This window comes from Cricetulus griseus, chromosome 2, assembly GCF_003668045.3.
Source record: "Cricetulus griseus strain 17A/GY chromosome 2, alternate assembly CriGri-PICRH-1.0, whole genome shotgun sequence".
Classification (NCBI taxonomy): Eukaryota; Metazoa; Chordata; class Mammalia; order Rodentia; family Cricetidae; genus Cricetulus; species Cricetulus griseus.
In genome coordinates this window covers 36788457-36808876 of record NC_048595.1, presented here as the reverse complement: position 1 = coordinate 36808876, position 20420 = coordinate 36788457, and the positions used below count along the sequence as shown (strand labels likewise).

At 41.2% G+C, this 20420-nt stretch overlaps 1 protein-coding gene across 1 annotated transcript; it reads right to left on the bottom strand.

Moving 5' to 3' along the window:
* Positions 1-568: 568 nt before the first annotated feature.
* Positions 569-19584, bottom strand: LOC100767921 (cytochrome P450 4A14). Its single transcript, XM_027402499.2, has 12 exons — positions 19154-19584; positions 18033-18165; positions 9520-9564; positions 8935-9062; positions 7963-8087; positions 7111-7265; positions 6592-6698; positions 6318-6508; positions 4905-5038; positions 4019-4083; positions 3822-3898; positions 569-1371 (listed from the first exon to the last, which is right to left on the bottom strand). The coding sequence occupies exons 1-12, from the start codon at positions 19346-19348 to the stop codon at positions 1203-1205; spliced, it is 1524 nt and encodes a 507-aa protein (XP_027258300.1). The 5' UTR covers positions 19349-19584; the 3' UTR covers positions 569-1202.
* Between the last annotated feature and the right edge of the window lie 836 nt (positions 19585-20420).

Here is a 20420-nt window from a genome sequence, read left to right as displayed (position 1 = left end):
AGGAGAGGAGGGAGGGGAACCTGTGGTTGGTATGTAAAATAAATTTGAAAAAGATGAATAAAAAATAAGAAAACTCCTTAGCTTCACCAAATCATCACTCTAAATTAAAAGACAGTAAGCACCAAGGGTCAAAAGGCAAATACAAACCTCTCAGGAGCTGAGAATTCTACTATACTCTAATGGTAGGGAAGAGAGAGACAAGATTCTTTAATGCCTGGCTTGCCAAAGCCACTTTGGGATACTTAGGTTCATGCCTGTATCTTAAAAAATAGGAAACAGAAGTAGATGAAGGAAAATTGATTTATTTATAGATTAGCCCATTAAGCAAATGACAAGAAATCTGGATATGTTAACTTTGCCATGAGACAGAAAGAATATGTACACTGTCTACCTTGAGTCAAGTTCCTCTTCTGGCTGGCACAGATTCTTTTTTTTTTCTAAATTTATTTATTAGTCCTAGTTAGGGAACAAGCTTGTTTCACATGTAAGTCCCTTCTCCCTCTCCCTCCACTCACCCCCATCTCTCCTCCCCACCCCCAGTATACCCCCCCAACTCCATCCACCCACCACTCCCCAGGCAGGGTAGGGCCCTCAATGGGGGCTCTGCAGAGTCCACCAAATCTTCTTGTGCTGTTCCTGGGCCCTTCCCATGTTTCCAGGGCCAGAGTGTAACCCTTCACGTGGGATGGGCTCTCAAAGTCCCTTCTTGCACCAGGGAAAAATACTAATCCACCACCAGAGGCTTCCTGGAGTTCAGAGGCCTCCTTATTGACATCCATGTTCAGGGGTCTGGATCAGCCTTGGCACAGATTCTTAAAGGCAATTTAATTCATGGTGTCCATTGTTTCAAGAGCCTGATAGCCAAAGGGAGAGGCAAGAGTGTCTCCCTTTAAAGTATCTCTTCTTCTGTCAGGGTGATGGTTAAAAAGGGTAAACTGAGGACAGGCAGGTATTCATGGGTTATGTAGCCAGTCAGAAACACAGTCAGGTGGGAGACAGGTATACACAGAATCTGGGAAGGAGTCTGAGGAGAGTTAGAGAAAGGACAGAAAGATGGGATGACAGGAGACATTAAAGACAGCCCAGGGATGAGGATCAGAGAGGAAGCAAAAGAAATACAGATAAGCCTGGGACAAAAGCAGGTGACAAGGGAAAGTACTGCAGACAGGAGACCCCCAGAGCTGTCCTTTTATTGACCAGAATTATCTTAGCTTCTTGAGACGAAGATAAATCCCATCCTTGGACTTCAGCACAACTCTTGGTATGGGTACTGGGACCCTAGTAGGATCAGGCAGCAGCTCAAAGCGGAGCAGAGTCAGGGCCACGGCCACCTTCAGCTCATTCATAGCAAACTGCTTCCCAATGCAGTTCCTGAACCAAGCAGAGACATAGAGTGAGTTGTGCCCTCAAACATGTTCTGAGTACAGTGAGCATTGGTCCTTGAACCTCAGTCCTGAAAGGCTTTAGGGTTCCCATTCATGGTATCAGCCTAATCATTTTCCTTATAAGTCACAATCCTAAATATTTCCATTGCTTTAAAATCACATAAACACCTGAATCCCTTGTCTTTGTTCATAGGCTCCTGACATATGACAAACTCTCTCACTCCTCTAGGGTACCTCTGACCCTAGTCCTGCTTGTGGATATGTGAAATGTCATCTGAACAGTGCCAGCATTGTGGCACATACAGGCCAAGCATATGAATTATTTAATGAGGCAATCATTAGTTAGCCAGTTCTCTCCACTAACAGTTTCTGGATCTCCCCTATGAATGCCCTATTAGGGACAATATGAGGCAGAATAGCCAACTCATCTGAGGATTATCATCTATGCATAAAAATGAATTCATCCTAGAATGGGAGTCAAATAATGGTGGTAAGAGCTTCTGGTGAATGCATCTGACTGAGAATCTTCAAGCTGTCCCTCTATCTTCTTCCCACTCAGTTGTCAGGCTCATCAATCAATCCCTCAGACTACCATCACCTGTAGCCATCTAATCTGACTTCAGAAAAGTTCTTATTTGCATTTTTGCTATCTTAGTCTTTTGTTCTCCACACACTTCCTCCTATGCACTTCATCAGGCAGAACAGCATCCAGATGCCCCAGGCATAACCACACTTATGGTTATGCTCAGGATTGTTGAGTCACCACCGCTTATTTGTCTAGCCCCACTTTCTGTTTCAGTGCAGGATGCTGAAGTTGCTCGTGATGCTTCTCTTTACCCTCACTATCACATCCAAAGGAACAAACTAAGAGCCAGCCAGCTCTATCTCCTCTGTGGCTGTTCATCTCCCCAAGGAATAAGGCATCATAGGTGCTTTTTTCAAGGGTCCACCACACTTCAGATCACCGTACAGCAAGGAATGTGTAATAAACTGTCAATGAGTGATGCATGAGTGAAATACAGGGCTGATTCAAATACAGGTGTCTGAGTACATACACCTGTCTTGTTGCTGAGTTGAGATCAGAATTTTACACTGCTTTACTCTGGTCTCAGCAAGATGTGATGCAGAAAAACACAGTTTCTAAATATTTTTGCATTGGAATTAACTGAGTTGACTTTTAAAAATAAAAAAATATGTGCAAAGGATAAAGATTATATAAGCTAGAAACAGCTACCTACAAGTCTCCTAACCTTCAATGGCTACATTGTTTTTAACTGGTTAAGATGAAGTTCTCAACCATGGGAATAAACTCTGCCATATATCTTCTTATTTGTATTTATGTCTTTCTATTCATTTGGTCATTTACTTTACATCCTGACCACAGTTTCCTCTTGGATGCCATGCATTAAGTCTATTCTGTATGAGTTAATTTAGTACATAGGTTTTACAGAATTGGTCAATAAGAAGAAGTTCTTAGCTTTAATTTTCTACCACTATATGGTCCCTAGAGTCATTTTAACTCATGATGACCATTGTATAACTACCTTAAGAAGTTTTAGGGAATTTATGTTCTACAGGCTGAGTCCTGTAGACTTTGTGAATTTTCACAACAGCCCTTTAGTGGCTTGTCTCACTCAGCTGTCATTCTTCCATACACCAGCTATGACATACATCATCAATAAACAGAGGGTTCTCCTCAGAAGCTGTTTAATATCTTCATTCCTGTTTTTGTCACCACTGGAACATGTAGACCAAGCCTGTTCACTGAGTTCCCTTCCCACTTGCACAGCTTGGCCAATTGAGAAAGTATATACAAATTGTCAGCATTTGTATATACAGTAAAATTTTTATGAGGGTAGAAGCCAAAAAAGTGAGACAATAGACACTGATGTCCAACCTACAAAGAACTGTGAACTCATTATATATATATATATATATATATATATAATATATATATATGTTTAACAGAAGAGCCCATAAAGATTCTAGAATTTCAAATACATCACATTGTAAGCTTAATATATATATATATATTATATATATATATATATTACATATATGTATATAGGTATATATAAAAATTAGTAACAAAACCTACTGGGCTCTAATGAGAATTTTGGGAAAGAGAAATTAATGCTTTAATATTATTGAAAACTAAAAGTTCTGGTTTACTTTGTATAAGGAATAAAATTCTGAAATATTAAGTTGAGAATTTGTGAAAATACCAGAATACACTAATCTTCTATAAAAATGTTTCAGTTGCCACAGGACAGTGGGTTAAAGACCTCTGTGGTATACTGAATTGCCATCTTTCTTTTGGCCCATATATCGACAAAGACCCACACAAGCAGACCACATAGGGACAGACATAAACAATCAGACAAATAAAATATTAATATGCACCAGAGACTCCCCTCCCCAAACCTTTCCCATCACCTTGCTCCTCCTGAGAAGGGCAGGAAAGCATGGCTGTGCCGAGAAGAATCTGGTGCAAATCTAGATGGGTCAAACACCTGCAGAGAGAGCACAAGGGCTGGCATGGATGGCAGTCAAGACCATTTCCAATGCAAAAGGAGACAGGATGTCTAAAGTTGCAATTGAGTAGCTCTTGTCTTTTCTCAGGGCATTCGTACCTGAGGATTTGGCCATAAACTTGGATTATGGTGAAGACCATAAATGGAGATTGCAACTGTGATACCTGTGAAGGGAGGAGACATTGAGTGAAACAGAATTAAGCCAAAGAAATAGGGCTCTAAACTCATACTCAATAGGAGACTGGCATGCACAATTGGCCTGCATATAAGGAGTCATCACTTAGAGTTAATGATTCTTTTGGGGATAGGGAGCTTGGTGAAGCATGCATTAGAAAACCATGGACCCAGTGATGGCAGACAACAGTGAAGTATTGGGAGTGTCCTGCTTCTAGTAAGTGAGGTGACAGCACATATTCATCAAATGTCTCACACCTACCATTGAAGAACATAAAGTAGCTCACATGACATTCACAAGTACCTTCCCACCATCCCCAAAGCCATTATTTTATGCCCATTTTCTTTTGAAAATTAAATTCTCAATAAGGCCTGTTATCTTTCTTATGTTTACACTGCTAGGATGTGGCAGAGGTGGGATCATACCCAAAGATGAGTTCACTAATATGTATTTTCCTATGGAGTCAAGGAGCTCAACTAATCATCAACTCCTCTCTTTCATCAACTCAAAGTTTTCTGAGAAACTGGGAGACATGATACCCATACATAGGATTCAATTATCTTTTTCATTTGCTTTTACTCATGAACAAAACCATATCACCCCAATACATGTGTCATTCTTTTTCAAACCTGAATATCTTGAGTGATTGCAATTTCAAAGCTGAGAATGACATTTAACTAGAGAGTGGCATTTCTTCCAGAAGACTTCCTCAGTCTCAATTTATGACCTCACTTCAACTTCAGAATAAGGATCCAATTTACTGAGACAACAGAAACATAAGTGAGTAATTAGGAAACTGGTTATGGTTACCTTTAGGTAAGGAGCGTCCATCGGGGAAGGTGATAGGTGTGTTGAGCTCTCGACTCACATTTGGTACTGGTGGGTAGAGCCTCAGGGCCTCCTTGATGCACATGGTAGTGTAGGGCATCTGGTCCAGGTGATCCCTGAAATAAAACCCATTCTGAAAAAACACATAGAGCTGGGAAGACCAGAAAAAATAATCCTGGGTGTGGCAACCCAGACCCAGGAAGACAAACATGGAATATACTAACTTATAAGTGGATATTAGCTGTTAAGTTAAGTATAATCCCATTATAATCCACAGACTCAGAGAAGTTAGTTAAAGAAGAGAGATTTAGGATGGGGGTATGGAGCTCCCTGGGAAGGGGGAATAGAATTGATTTTGTGGCTAGACTGGAGGCAAATGGGGATGGGAACAGGTAGGATCAGGTCGGGAGAAATGGACAGAGAGAAATTAGAGAGCCATAGTCGATCATCTTCTGTAACCAGGCAAGGCTTCCAGTGCTGGTATTGGGACATCAACACAACCAAAACCCCATGATCTACAACTGGTCCTGTCTGCAAGGTGCACTGGAATAATGGTAGTTCAGAGCTTGTGGGGTCTACCTTGACTGGTCTAATGACTGGTCTACCTTGAAGCCCACACCAGTATAGGGAGCCCATGCCCAACATTGCCTGGATAGCCAGGATCAGGAAGCTGCATAACTCAGAGACCTTGGGTAGAACCTAATGTGAGTGAAAGGGATTATTTCTAATTTTGCTATTCTTGTAGATCAGTTTTTAGCCCCATCATCACCAGAGTGGCTTCCTCTGGAAGCTGATGAGAACATGTACAAAGACCCACAGCCAAACATTAAATGGAGCTCAGAAAACCCCAAAGAAGAGGGGGAGAAAAGATTGTAGTGTCCTGAAGAGTCAAGGATACAACAAGGACAAGGCCCACAGAATCAACTAAGCAGGATTCATAGGGTCTCACAGAGACTGAAGCAGCATCCATAGAGCCTGCATGGGTCTTTGCTAAGCCCTCTACATACCTGCTGTGGTTGTTTACCTTAGGGTTTTTGTTGGACTCCTAATAGGGGAAATCGTGGTGTGTCTGACTCTTTTGCCTACTCTTGAGACCCTTTTCCTTCCACTAGGTTGTCTGGTCCAGACTTGATATGAGGGTTTGTGGCTACTCTTATTGCATCTTGTTATGTAGTGTTTGATTGATATCACTGGGAGTCCTGCTCTTTTCTGAAGGGCAATGGAGGATCATTGGTCCTGGGGGAGAGGAAGGTGGGCAGGGGATTGGATATAGGAAAGGAGGGGAGGCTGCAGTCAGGATGTATTATCTTAGAAAAGAATAAAGAAAAAACAATTTACAAAACAAGATCTCTTGTACAAGAAGGCAGGGTCTCCTTCATCTTGAGTTCTTCTCACCAGGTGACAGAGGTTCCATCTCCCAGGATGCTCTGCACCTCTTCCCTGCATCTCTGCTGGTATTCAGGGTGTGTGGCCAGAGCATAGAAAATCCAGGATATTCCACTGGCTGTGGTATCGTGACCTTCAAACATGAATGTATCCACCTCTGCACGCAGGTCCTCATCAGACAAGCTGCTCCCATCCTCCATCTGAGTGAATGCACAGGAAAGAGAGCAAAGTTTGTATCTAAGCTGTGCTTCTGAGCCAAACCTCAGCCATGAATCCCACTCACTTTGGCAAACAAGAGGATGTCCAGGAAATCCAAGCGCCTCTTCTTCTTGACCCTCTCCAGCTCTTCCTCATTCTGCAGCTGAGCCTTCCTCATCTTGATCACTCCATCTACCCCATGATAGCATTTGTCAGACAGATCCCAGAGCTGCTGTAATTCACAGGATCCCTCAGTTCAATATGTGTGTCCTGTGGAGCCCAGGATGCATGCTCAGGTGGGAGTTTGGTCATGATTTGAAGTCTGCACAATCACATATACCTCAAGCCTCCAATCAGGATCATGGGCCATAGAGCCATGTTAAAGGCTGTTGGATGGATCTCATGCAGTATGTAATGAAATGCATGTAATGAAACTGGTAATTCTTGTAGTGTACCTCATGTGTTAGCATCCTAGATTCCAAAATGTGTATCTTAGTAGTAACTAACATGGGTGTCTCAGGTCCTACAGAGGCTTCTGGTAAATTCACTATGTCTGAGATGTAAGATGAGCCTGATAAAGGAAGAAGGAGGTGGGAAGGCAAACCTGTGTGCTCATGAGCAAGCTGGCAGGCACGGTAGAAACAACGGCCATCAGAGGACATTTTATAGATGGTGTTATTCTCATAGAAGGCACTCCTCATTCGAAAGAAAACAAGGCTGTTTAGATCCTCAACAGCCTTAGTGTAGGACCTGGAATTTCTGGGGACAGGAGATAAAATATATGGATATTAGTTTGTCTGGCCCAAGAATTGAGTGGGCTCTATTGTAAAGTGAGGTTTTCTTGGCCTGGCTTGATCCCACCACACTTCTCTATCCCAAATGAACATGCAAGACTTATATTAGTTACAAAGCTGTTGGCCATTGGCTATGGCTTCTTATTGGCTAACTCTGACCTAATTATTAACCCATTTCTACTAATCTAATTATTTCCAGGTCGTCTTCTCCTAACAGAAAGGGGTCTGGGCCTATTACTCATCTCTAGTCTTACATGGTGAATTATTGTGCCTACTTTTCCCTGAATTCTCTACCTCTTGTAGTCTCACCTATCTTGCTTCCCTATTGGCCAACAGTGCTTTATTCACCAACCAATAAGACAAACATATGCACATAAGAACATTTCTGGTCCCTCTATAGTCATTGTTTCAACTGTGGGAACACAACATGAAGGTACACATCATTTCTGTCTTATAGGGCTTCGAATCCTTGAGACTTCAGAAAATGAGCTTCCACACTTTTTTAGGTTCTATTGTGTATGGTTGGAGCTGGTTTGAAAAACAGAGCTTGGCCAAGGGCCATTGCTTTCTGTGGAGGCAACTGTTTTCGCTGTCCCACTTACCTCTTCCTAAGCCCTTACAGATTGGTAAGACCAAAGACTAAACATGAAGGTGTCACTCACTCATCCAGTTGGACACTGCCCTGGTGACTGAAAGCACACTTCATAACAGTGTCCAGTGTCATTGAAGAGATATAGTGAAAGATCTCCAGAGGGCAGTTCTCACCATCAAGCTTCTCCCATCTGTCCTGTGGTGAGAATGAGACAATTATTTTATTCAGAATACCTGTGTGTAGACTAAGAATTTTCTATTTATCTATGGATAATCAGTCTGGAGTCCTTTGCCATTAAGATCATATGCTAATAGCAAATTAAAAGCATGAAGCAAATGTTTGTAATTTGAGGCCCTCTTATTCCAAACCATTTAACAACACAATGTATTTTCTTATGGTGTCCAATATTGCTTGTATGTTTTTAGAAACAAGTATCATCTTTCAATTTATGAAAATGGCCCCATTGCAAACCTGAGAGTGAACTAGACTTGAAAGATGAGTGTAAACACCAAATAGAAATAAAGCATGTGAAGGGAAAAAAGCTGGGAGCCTGAATGAACAAGCCTCGGGAGTGCTATTAGTTGCTTTAATTCCATTTCACTTATCAAAAGTGTGCTGAATACAGTGAGGCCAGAAATCAGGGCCTACTAGGAGATGATGCTGTGTCAGGGGTGAATGTGAGGATGTGGACCTTGTATCCTTTTTTCTTGGGGGTCACTGGAGACCACACAGAAGCCCTGGAGTCCAAGACATTCTTGTCTTATAAGATCTTGAAGCTACTACTGTCTAATCCAGTCAGAGACAAGGAGTCTCTACTGTATGGTGTCTTATCCACTGTGGTAAATACTCATACACACTTACCACAATGCTTTCTGAAGAGTGTGGCTCCATCTTGATGATTTGGAGCTCTCCAATTTATGCATTTGTGGGACACTTACAGCAATAACATGAGTTATTAGTCTATGTGACTGTATGGAATTGGCTTGAGAGTGGGGTCATTATGAGTGACTATATGAAATAAGAAAGAAACATAGCAACTCACTAGCATTGTATTGACAGAGTCCGCCATGATTCTGACATAGGGTTTGAGGATGTCATAGTGGAAAGCTGGGGTCAACATCCGCCGGTGCTGGAACCACTTCTTCCCATTCAACAGAAGCAAACCGTAACCTGGGCCAGAGACTGGTATGTGAATGTGTCTGATAGAAGTGGAATCAAGGCTACCCCTGAGATCATTTAGTTGAATTCATTGAGATGGAATAAGGAAAGAAAATTCCACTAATGGTGAGATTTCTTAGACAAAAAAATGGAAAGTGAGACTCCAAATTTGTCTGACAAATCTTCTGTGAGTAAGAAAGAAGTAAGATAAAGGATGAAAATGTGTTGGGATCAGGTCAAGAGGACCATATCTATATGTCTGGCCATGAATATCTGAAGAAATGATGTGGCAGTAACTGGATACCGTGCACACTTACACCAGTCCTAATGGAGGACTAAGGACTGACTAGAAGCAGAGAAATAAAGCCTTGTTTAGGGATAGATCCTCATACTTGTGACCAGACACCTGTTGTTCCCTGTTTTCCAAAGAGCAGTCAGGAAAACACATTGTTTACTTTCATATACGTACCAATCCAGGGAGCAGCTAACCGATAAATACTGGGAGCCTTTGGATCTGAAAAATAACACAAATTTTGAGGACTGGATAAAGGGGATGATATTCAAACTGCAAGCTTTTTATGAATTCTTTAGTTTTTCAGAATTTCAAAATAAGAATAAAACTTGTCCTGGGGCCTACAGGCAGGTTGACTCGGCCCCTGAGGACCAAACAACCCAGAGTCTGCTGACCTCTCTGTATTAGTTCTGCTCCTACCCACCTAGAGAACAAGTGCCTTAGACCTGCTTGCACCCACCTTGAGACCCATCAGAGTACACAGCCAATTGCACCCATCGGAAGAGAATCTTGGACAGTTACATACCAGGAGAGGAAGAGACACCACCTGTACCCACTGGAAGAAGAGAGGGAAGACAAAAGAACTCATACAACAACAGAAAAACCAATATGACACCACCAGAGTCTAGGACTGTATGCCAGCCAGGCCTGAACATCCCAAGACAGATGAAGCAGAGGAGAGCAACCTTAAAAACAGCTTCATGCAGACAATAGAGACCCTAAGAGAGGAAATAAGAAAATCCTTCAGAGAAATGGAAGAAAAGACAAACCAAAAATTGCAAGACACAATTCAAACAGTGCAAGGTTTGAAAGCTGAGATAGAGACAATAAAAAAACAGAGTCTGAAGGAATGCTGGAATTAGAAAAGATGGGAAAATGATCAAGAACTACAGATGCAAGCATAATAAACAGAATACAACAGATGGAAGACAGAATGAAAGGCGGTGAAGATACACTAGGAGAAATAGATTCATCAACCAAAGAAAATCTTAAGTCCAACAAATCCCTAATACAAAATATCCAGGAAATATGGGACACAGTGAAAAGGCCAAACCTAAGAATAATAGGTATAGAGCCAGGCGTTGGTGGCGAGGCCTTTAATCCCAGCACTTGGGAGGCAGAGGAAGGCAGATCTCTGTGAGTTCGAAGCCAGTCTGGTCTCCAGAGTGAGTGCCAGGATAGGCTCCAAAGCTACACAGAGAAACCCTGTCTTGAATTTCAAAAAACAAACAAACAAAAAGAATAATAGGTATAGAAGAAGGTGAAGAAACCCAACTCAAAGGTGCAAAAAACATATTCAACAAAATCATAGAAGAAAACTTTCCCAACCTAAAGAAAGACATGCCAATGAAATTACAAGAAGCCTACAGAACACCAAATAGAATGGACCACAAAAGTCCCCTCATCACAAAATAATTAAAACACCAAAAATACAGAATATAGAAAGAATATTAAGAGCAGCAAAGGAAAAAGGCCAAGTAACATATAAAGGCAAACCTATCAGAATTACACCGGACTTTTCCATGGAAACTCTGAAAGCCAGAAGGTCCTGGATAGATATTCTACAAATACTAAGAGACCATGTATGCCAGCCCAGACTACTACACCCAGCAAAGCTTTCAATCACTGTAGATGGAGAAAACAAGATATTTTATGACAAAACCAGATTAAAACAATAAATCCAGCCACTAATCCAGCCCTACAGAAAGTACTGGAAGGAAAACTCCAACCTAAGGAAGTTAAATACACTCACAAAAACATAGGCATTAGATAATCCCACTTTACCAAAAGCCAAAAGAAAAAGCAGGGTAAATCTACACACGATACCACTACCAATAATAAATCAAAACAAACAAGAATAAGCACTCAATGTTCTTAATTTCACTCAATATTAATGGTCTTAACTTGCCTATAAAAAGACACAGGCTAACAGAATGGATAAGAAGACAGAATCCATCCTTCTGCTGCATATGAAAAACACAACTCAACTTCAAAGACAGACATTTCCTCAGAGTAAAAGGTTGGGATAAGATATTCCAATCAAATGGACCCAAGAAACAAATTGGGTTAGCTACCTTAGTATCTAACAAATTGGACTTTAAACTAAAATCAATCAAAAGAGATGAAGAAGGTCATTTCATATTCATCACAGGAAAAATCCATCAGGAAGAAGTTTCAATTCTAAGCATCTATGACCCAAATACAAAGGCACCAATGTTCGTAAAAGAAAAATTATTAAAACTCAAATCACACATAAGACCTCACACAGTTATAGTGGGAGACTTCAACACCCCACTCTCACCACTGGACAGGACCACCAGACAGAAACTTAACAAAGAGACAAAGGAACTAACAGAAGTTATGACCCAATTGGGATTAACAGACATCTATATAACATTCCATCCAAACACAAAAGAATATATTTTCTTATAAACACCAGATGGAACCTACTCTACAATCAACCACATACTCGGCAACATAGAAAACCTCAACAAGTACAAAAAATTGAAATAACCCCCTGTGTCTTATCAGTCCACCATGCTTTAAGGTTAGAATTCAACAACAACACAAACTGCAGAAAACCTATCAACTCATGGAAATTGTACAATGCACAGTTACACCATTCCTGGGTCAAGAAAAGAATAAAGAAAGAAATTAAAGACTTCCTAGAAGTCAATGAAAATGAAGACACAAATACACAAACTTATGGGAAACTTTGAAAGCAGTACTACGAGAAAAGTTCATAGCTCTAAGTGCTCACATGGAGAAACTAGAGAACAGTCACACCAGAGCATTGACATTACAACTGAAATCTCTGGAACAAATGGAAGGAAATTCACCCCAGAGGAGTAGACACCAGGAAATAATCAAACTGAAGGCAGAAATCAATGAAGTCAAAACAAAGAAAAACAATTCAAAGTATCAATGTAACAAAGAGTTGGTTCTTCGAGAAAATCAAGATAGACAAACCTTTATGCAAACTAACCAAAAGGCAGAGAGAATATGCAAATTAACAAAATCAGAAAAAGGAGGGCATAACAATGCACAGTGAGGAAATCCAGAGAATCATCAGGTCATACTTTGAAAACCTGTACTCCCCCAAATTTGAAAATTTAAAGGAAATGGACAGTTTTCTGTATAGATGTAACTTACCAAAATTGAATCAAGAACAGATAAGCAACTTAAACAGACCTATAACTCCTAATGAAATAGAAGCAGTCATAAAAACTCTCCCAACCAAAAAACCCCAGGTCCAGATGGCTTCAGTGCAGAATTCTACCAGAAATTCAAAGATGAGCTAATACCAATACTCCTCAAATTGTTCTACACAATAGAAGCAGAAGTTTCATTGCCAAACTCTTTTTATGAGGCTACAATTACCTTGGTACCCCAGTCACACAAAGACACAACTAAGAACAAGAACTACAGACCAATATCCCTCATGAACATTGATGCAAAAATACTCAATAAAATACTGGCAAATTGATTCCAAGAACGTATCAGAAATATCATCCACCTTGATCAAGAAGCAGACTTCATCCCTGGGATGCAGGGTTGGGTCAACATACGAAAATCTATCAATGTAATCCACAATATAAACAAACTGAAGAAGAAAAACACATGACCGTCTCACTAGATGCTGAAAAAGCCTTTGACAAAATCCAACACCCATTCATGATAAAGGTCATAGAGAAGTCAGGGATAACAGGAACATACCTGAACATAATAAAAACAATATACAGTAAGCCAACAGCGAACATCAAACTAAATGGAGAGAAACTCAATGCAATTCCTCTAAAATCAGAAACAAGACAAGGCTGTACACTCTCTCCATATCTCTTCAATATTGTACTTGAAGTGCTATCTAGAGCAATAAGACAACAAAAAGGGATCAAGGGGATACAAATTTGAAAGGAAGAAGTCAAACTTTCGCTGTTTGCAGAAGATATGATAGTTTACATAAATGACCAGAAAACTCTACCAGGGAGCTCTTACAGCTGATGAACACCTTCAGCAAAGTGGCAGGATACAAGATTAACTAAAAAAAAAACCAGTAGCCCTACTATATACAGACAATAAGAGGGCTGAGAAAGAAATCAGAGAAACATCACGCTTTACAATTGCCACAAACAACATAAAATACCTTGGGGTAACACTAACCAAACAAGTGGAAGACCTGTATAGCAAGAACTTTGAGTCTTTAAAGAAAGAAATTAAAGAAGATACCAGAAAATGGAAAGATCTCCCATGCTCTTGGACAGGTAGGATCAACATAATAAAAATGGCAATCTTGTCAAAAGCAATCTACAGATTCAATGCAATCCCCATCAAAATCCCAACACAATTTTTCACAGACCTTGAAAGAACAATTCTCAATTTTATATGGAGAAACAAAAGACCCAGGATAGCCCAAACAACCCTGTACAATAAAGGAACTTCTGGAGGCATCACCATTCCTGACTTCAGAGCTCTATTACAGAGCTATAGTCCTGAAAACAGCTTAGTATTGGCACAAAAATAGACAGGTGGACCAATGGAATTGAATTGAAAACCCTGATATTAACCAACATACCTACAAACACCTGATTTTTGACAAAGAAGCTAAAGATATACAATGGAATAAAGAAAGCATCTTAAACAAATGGTACTGTCCTAACTAGATGCTTGCATGTAGAAGACTGCAGATATATCCATGTCTATCGCCATGCACAAAACTTAACTCCAAAAGGATCAAAGACCTCAACATAAATACAACCACACTGAACCTCTTAGAAGAGAAAGTGGGAAGTACCCTTAAACGAATTGGTACAGGAGACAGCTTCCCGAACATTACACCTATAGCACAGACACTGAAATCAACAATTAATAAATGGGACCTCCTGAAAATGAGAAGCTTCTGTAAGGAAAAGGACACAGTCAGCAAGACAAAATGGCAGCCCACAGAAGAGGAAAAGGTCTTCACCAACCCTACATCTGACAGAGGGCTGATCTCCAAAATATACCAAGAACTCAAGAAGCTAGTTACCAAAACAGCAAATAATCCAATTAAAAAGTGGGGTACAGAACTAAATAGATAATTCTCAACAGAGGATTCTGAAATGGATGAAAGACACATAAGAAAGTGCTCAACATCCTTAGCCGTCAGGGAAATGCAAATCAAAACGACTCTGAGATACCATCTAACTCCTGTCAGAATGGCTAAAATCAAAAACACCAATGGCAGTTTATGCTGGAGAGGATGTGAAGAAAGGGGAACACTCCTCCACTGCTGGTGGGGGTGCCAACTTGTACAGCCACTTTGGAAATCAGTATGGCGACTCCTCAGGAAAATGGGAATCAGTCTACCACAAGATCCAGAAATTCTACTCCTAAGCATATACCCAAAAGATACACATTCATACAACAAGGACATCTGTTCAACGATGTTCATAGCAGCACTATTTGTAATAGCCAGAACATGGAAGCAACCTAGATGCCCCTCAACTGAAGAATGGATAGAGAAAATGTGGTACATTTATACAATGGAGTACTACTCAGCAGGAAAAAAAACAATGGAATCTTGAAATTTGCAGGAAAATGAATGGAACTAGAAGGAACCATTCTGAATGAGGTAACCCAGTCACAAAAAGACAAACATGGTATGCACTCACTCATATATGGATTTTAGACATAGAGTAAAGGATTACCAGCCTACAATCCATACCAACAGAGAAGCTGGGAAACAAGGAGGATGCTAAGAGAGACATACATGTTCCCCCAGAGAAGGGGAAATGGACAAGAACTCCTGAGCAAATTGGGAGCATGGGGGAGGGGAGAGGGAGTTGGAGAATGAGAAGGGGAGAAGAGGAGGGGTGAGGAGGACATAAAGTAGCAGGAAGGTTGTGTGGGGGGAAGGACAGAGGAGAGCAAAATAAGAGACACAATAAGAGAGGGAGCCATTATAGGTTTAAGGAGAAATCAGGCACTAGGGAAATGTCCAGAGATCTACAAAGATGACACCAACTAGCCATTTGAGCAACAGTGGAGAGGCGACCTTAAATTCCACCCCCCAATAATGAGATTGACAACCTAACTTATATGCCATACTAGTGCCTTCATCCAGCAGCTGATGGAAGTAGAAGCAGATACCCACAGCTAAACACTGAACTGTACTGGAATCCAGTTGCAGAGAAGGAGGAGTGATGAGCAAAGGGATCAAGACCAGGCTTGTGAAACCCACAGAAACAGCTGACTTGAATAAGGCGGTGCTGTTGGTCCCCAGACTGATCACTGGGAAACCAGCATGGAACTGATCCAGACCCCATGAATGTGGATGTCACTGAGGAGACCTGGGAAATCTATGGGGCCTCTTGTAGTAGATGAATACTTATTCCTAGCCTAGGAATGGACTTTGGGAGCCCATTTCACATAGAGGGATACTCCCTCAGCCTAGACACATGAGGGAGGGCCTAGTTCCTATCGCAAAGGACATGAAAGGTTCTGAAGACTCCCCCCATGGAAGGCCTCACCCTCCCTGGGGAGCAGAAATGGTATGGGATAGGTAGGGTGTTAGTGGAGGGCAGAGAAGGAGGTGAGGGAGAGGGAACTGGGATTGACATGTAAAACAATCTTGTTTCAAGTCTCCAAAGAAGATTATGAGGCACCCCAGTTCTTGCACCTGGAAGATGATGACGCTGTCCAGTGAGCTAGATGCTCAAATGTGACACCTGCTGCCTGCCAGGACCTGGCCCAGCCTGTGGACAAAGCTGCTGGACACTGGAAAATTGATTGCACCCCCTTTGCCTAGACAAATCAAGGTCAGTCTTTTCCATGTCCCTCTTCCACAGAGAGAAAAAAAACTCTCACCTTATAGGCCTGGCGAAGACTGCTGTTCTTTGAGACTCCTGCTTCCAACACTAATGGGAGACTTGGGTATGACTAACTGTATACGGATTGGATTATAACTGGCTTCTGTCACTTTTTAATAGATTTGGAAACTATATAAAGTTTACCAGTCTCAGATCTCTGAAAGTATTAATGGTTGTCAGCTTGGCAGCATCAGGCAGTCAGATCCACTATATACTATAGTCGGCTTGGTAGTTGATAAAGTAATGACTACCTACTGTTCAGGCACAAGCTCAAGGTTTTTAGGTTTATTTTGCTTATCATCTAAGTATAAACTTAAAGCACTTTTCATCAGGCCAAAGGCACCTCTGTCCAATGCATACCTGGCTCTCTGGACAGAAGGAAATTCCCCTTTTTGCTTTTGAGTAGCATTTCAGCCTTCTTGGGTCCCTAACTTTGTCCCAAAGTCAGCAGGAAGTATCATGGGAAATAATACATCACCCATTTTCCCTGGTTGAAATGCTAAGTCAAAAGGAACTCCCTTACATAGGGGATGCTAAAATCTCTCATTCCCTGATGGGGACGACAGAGAGATAGTAATTCCATGATTGTAATCTCCAAAAAAGAAAATGGGGGAATGAAGGGACCATATCCTCATTTCGGCAGCCGTAACAGGCTAACACATGCTTGCCTGACCTTGCCTTGGTCACTAGGATGTCAGATGCCTGCCTCGTGGCAAGGAACCAATCAGAAGTTAGCTGGTGGTGTTATGCTTTATGGCTCTGGGTGTGCTTTACAGACAAGTGCACAGCAATAACCGGCAGAGCATAGCAATCGCCTTGGGAGGGCCTATGGGCCATAACAACCAGTTGACCAATCAACACAGGGCAAGCCCTCCAAGCCTGGAGGCACACTAATCTTGAGCCTGTGTGTACCCCTAGACATTCCCCTTATGCTGCCCTATAAGATCTCTATGCTGTGGCTTCACGGTGTCTTTCCTAGCCATCCGCCATGGTGGATGGCTGAAAGGCCCAAGCTAACATGGGGTTAGCTCGTTAATAAACTACAATAAAGCCTCCTGCTGTTTGTATAAAAACAATCTTGTTTCTAATTTAAATAAAAATTGTAGGAAGAAGAATATTCTGTGTGTGTGTGTGTGTGTGTGTGTGTGTGTGTGTGTGTGTGTGTGTGTGTGTACCTGCTACAATGCTTCTGTGGTGTTCAGATACAAAAGTGGGTTCATCCTACTTTCAGATCATCCAGCTTCTGACAGCAAACTCCTTGACCAGCTGAGCCACTTAGCAACCATATCATTAGTTCTTGGTGGATTCCTACTGACAGTTTGTTCCCTGTCACCTCTCACTGCCTCCCTTTCCTTTCTATTTTTTGTCTTGCCAGTTATCTGGGGTTAGGAAGAGAGACTTCATTGCACCAGTATCTCAATGTGCCTGTCACTATGATGTTTAAAAAACAAAAACAAAAACCTCTCAAAGCCAAAGAATAAAAAATGTGTTTTCTTCTATAATGGGCTGTGGCTTAGTAATCCTATGATCCAGTTAAGTAAACAATTAGAGGTTTCAAATCCAAGTCTCTGGATATAAAATTTGTTCTTCACCCATAGGGAAATTTGTAAAACACATCAACTCAATTTTTAAAGAGAAAAAAGAACTTCAGCCCTGTGCAGCTATTTTAAGTGTTTAGAACTATGTAACTATTGCTAGTCATATGTTGGTATCTTGACAGGGAGAATGGTAGTATTTAGGCATTGATGGCTGAAAGGTCACTCTTTTCTAAAATTTCAAGGACTTGGGGCATGAAGTTTGGATGGCAGACATGCTACAGCTGCAGTGAAGCTGGACTCTCACCTGATCTCCCCAGAATCATCTTCACATAGTCAGCGTCATAGAGCACGACTCGTGCCTTGCTCCCTGAGAGCCAGTGTAAGCAGGCACTTGGGAATTCCTCTACCCAGATAAGAATCTGCTCGAGTTCCTTGTCCTTTGGGAACAGACACCAAAGTAAAGACAAATTAATGAAATTGTTCTTTAACATCTAGTATGCTGTGTGGTATGGGAGCCGCTGAACCATCACAGGGACATAGCTCTGGAATGTTCAGACAAAGAAATTTGTGTCAGTTTGGCAAATCACCTTTTCTTTCATCCAGGACTTTTCATGTCCAAGAACTTGCCCTGGACAGATCCTGAAACCTTATTAGATGGAGTTAATGCTTTTTAGAGAAGCTATAGGGGTTAAGAGCCTCAGCATTCTGTAGGAGCTCTAAATTTATCTATTCTTAGATGTGTCTAGTGTGTGATGCTCACTGAGAGCCTCTTCATGCAGCTCCTTACCAAACTGCATTCCAGTGAGGCCTAGTAGCACAGTTAGCCAATGCTTACTGCTTGTACACACTTGGGGATGGAGGAAGCTAGTGAATCGAGCCAGTTTCAGAGACTTCATGAAATCTTTGAGTTGTTTGCTCCCTGGTTAATGAACTATTCTGCAGTATGGAATGTTTTACCTCCCATAGAATTTCCAGCTGTGTATGGGGCTTCATTTCTGAGTGGGATGTTTTGTCTCTCTTTACAGCACCTTTTATTGTAATCACAAGTTTCCCTCCACAATGGGCAGTTTTAATCTCAGGGGAAACTGATGCATAAAATAGCCCCCAAATCATCAAGTCTAAAAGTTCCCTCAGTCTCGAAAAACCTAAATAGTTGCTCTCTGTACCTGATATCACTCACCCACTCCCTCAGAATAGGCTGTGTTCCCATGCTTTTGTATATGCTGAGATTTGAGTCTATTATTAACATGCATTTTCTTAAAAGAATGTGTGCTCCCTATGGTTAAGGCAAGCTCACTCTTAGAAGTAAACTCAGTGCTCTTCAGAAACCACATGCTCATCACACAGCAAACTGCCTCATGGACTGAAACTAAACTATCAGAGCTCCAGATTCTCATGTTCTTCCATCCCCACCTTTATTCCTACCTTCAGTTGGTGCCCCCAAAGCCAATGGGAAGGAGTGGATGGAAACTTCTGCAGGGTCTTGAGCAGCCACTGCCTTCTTAAGTAGAATTGGACTGCCTTGAAAAGCACCAGAAATAGACTGACCACGAAGACCACTTGGAAGAACCCAGAGACACCACCCAAGTTTCTGGTGAAGCTAAACACAGAGAAACCCATGGTAAGAGGCTTCTGGATAACTGGTGTCACTAAATCTTTGGAACACCCACATTTAAGTCCTGAGAAAGTTGTTCCACCTATTTGTGGGAGGGAGAATGGAGATGACAGACAGGGATTGACCTCAGAGTCTAAAGTTTATTAACCTGAAACTTTACCTTGGAAAACAGTGAAAACAAAGCCTTAGCAAATTATCTTGGTAATAGCTATGTGTCCACCTACTTTCCTGTCTCTCTACTGCTCACAAATATTAATTGAACACCTATTATGTGTTATTTAATATACTAGTTGATGAGGTAGAGTTATAGAGTAGACATAATTAGCCTTGATATTCAGAGATTCATATTCTAATTTATCAAACATTTCATATGTGTAGCTACTTGTACTATTTTTGTAACATCTAGATGAAAGTGATGACAAGGAGCAAATTAGTATGTTCAGATGAATGTAGTTGTGGAGAGTTTCTACACATAAAGATCCTTGTACCTGGACTCCAAATCCAGCTATTTCTTACTTTTTACCTAGGGCTTTTCCCAAACCCTTTCTGGTTATGATCTGGGATCAATGTGCCAATGGGTTGAACACTAAAGCTGCATTCAGGAGTCTCATCACCCAGGTTTGCCTCACAACATGTGTAGACTGCTACACAGTCATTCTGTGCCTCAGTATCATCATTGGGTAGGATAATAATACCTTTCCAAATACTTAAAATGCCTTTCACCTATTCAGTTATTTATTAATTCAAGACATATTTCTTGAGCTCAGATTGGGTAAATACGTTTTTTCCATCTTTTTTATTGAATTAAAAACAAGATTGTTTTACATGTCAATCTCAGTTCCCACTCCCTCCCCATCTCCCCTTCCTCCACCCCCCCCCAACTAAAACCATATCTATCACATATCCTTTCTGCTCCCCTTGGATGGTGAGGCCTTCTATAGGTGTCATCAGAGTCTATTTTATCCTTTGGGATAGGGCCTAGGCCCACCCCTGTGTGTCTTGGCTCAGGGAGTATTCCTCTATGTGGAATGGGCTCCCAAAGTCCACACCTATGCTAGGGATAAGTACTGAACTACT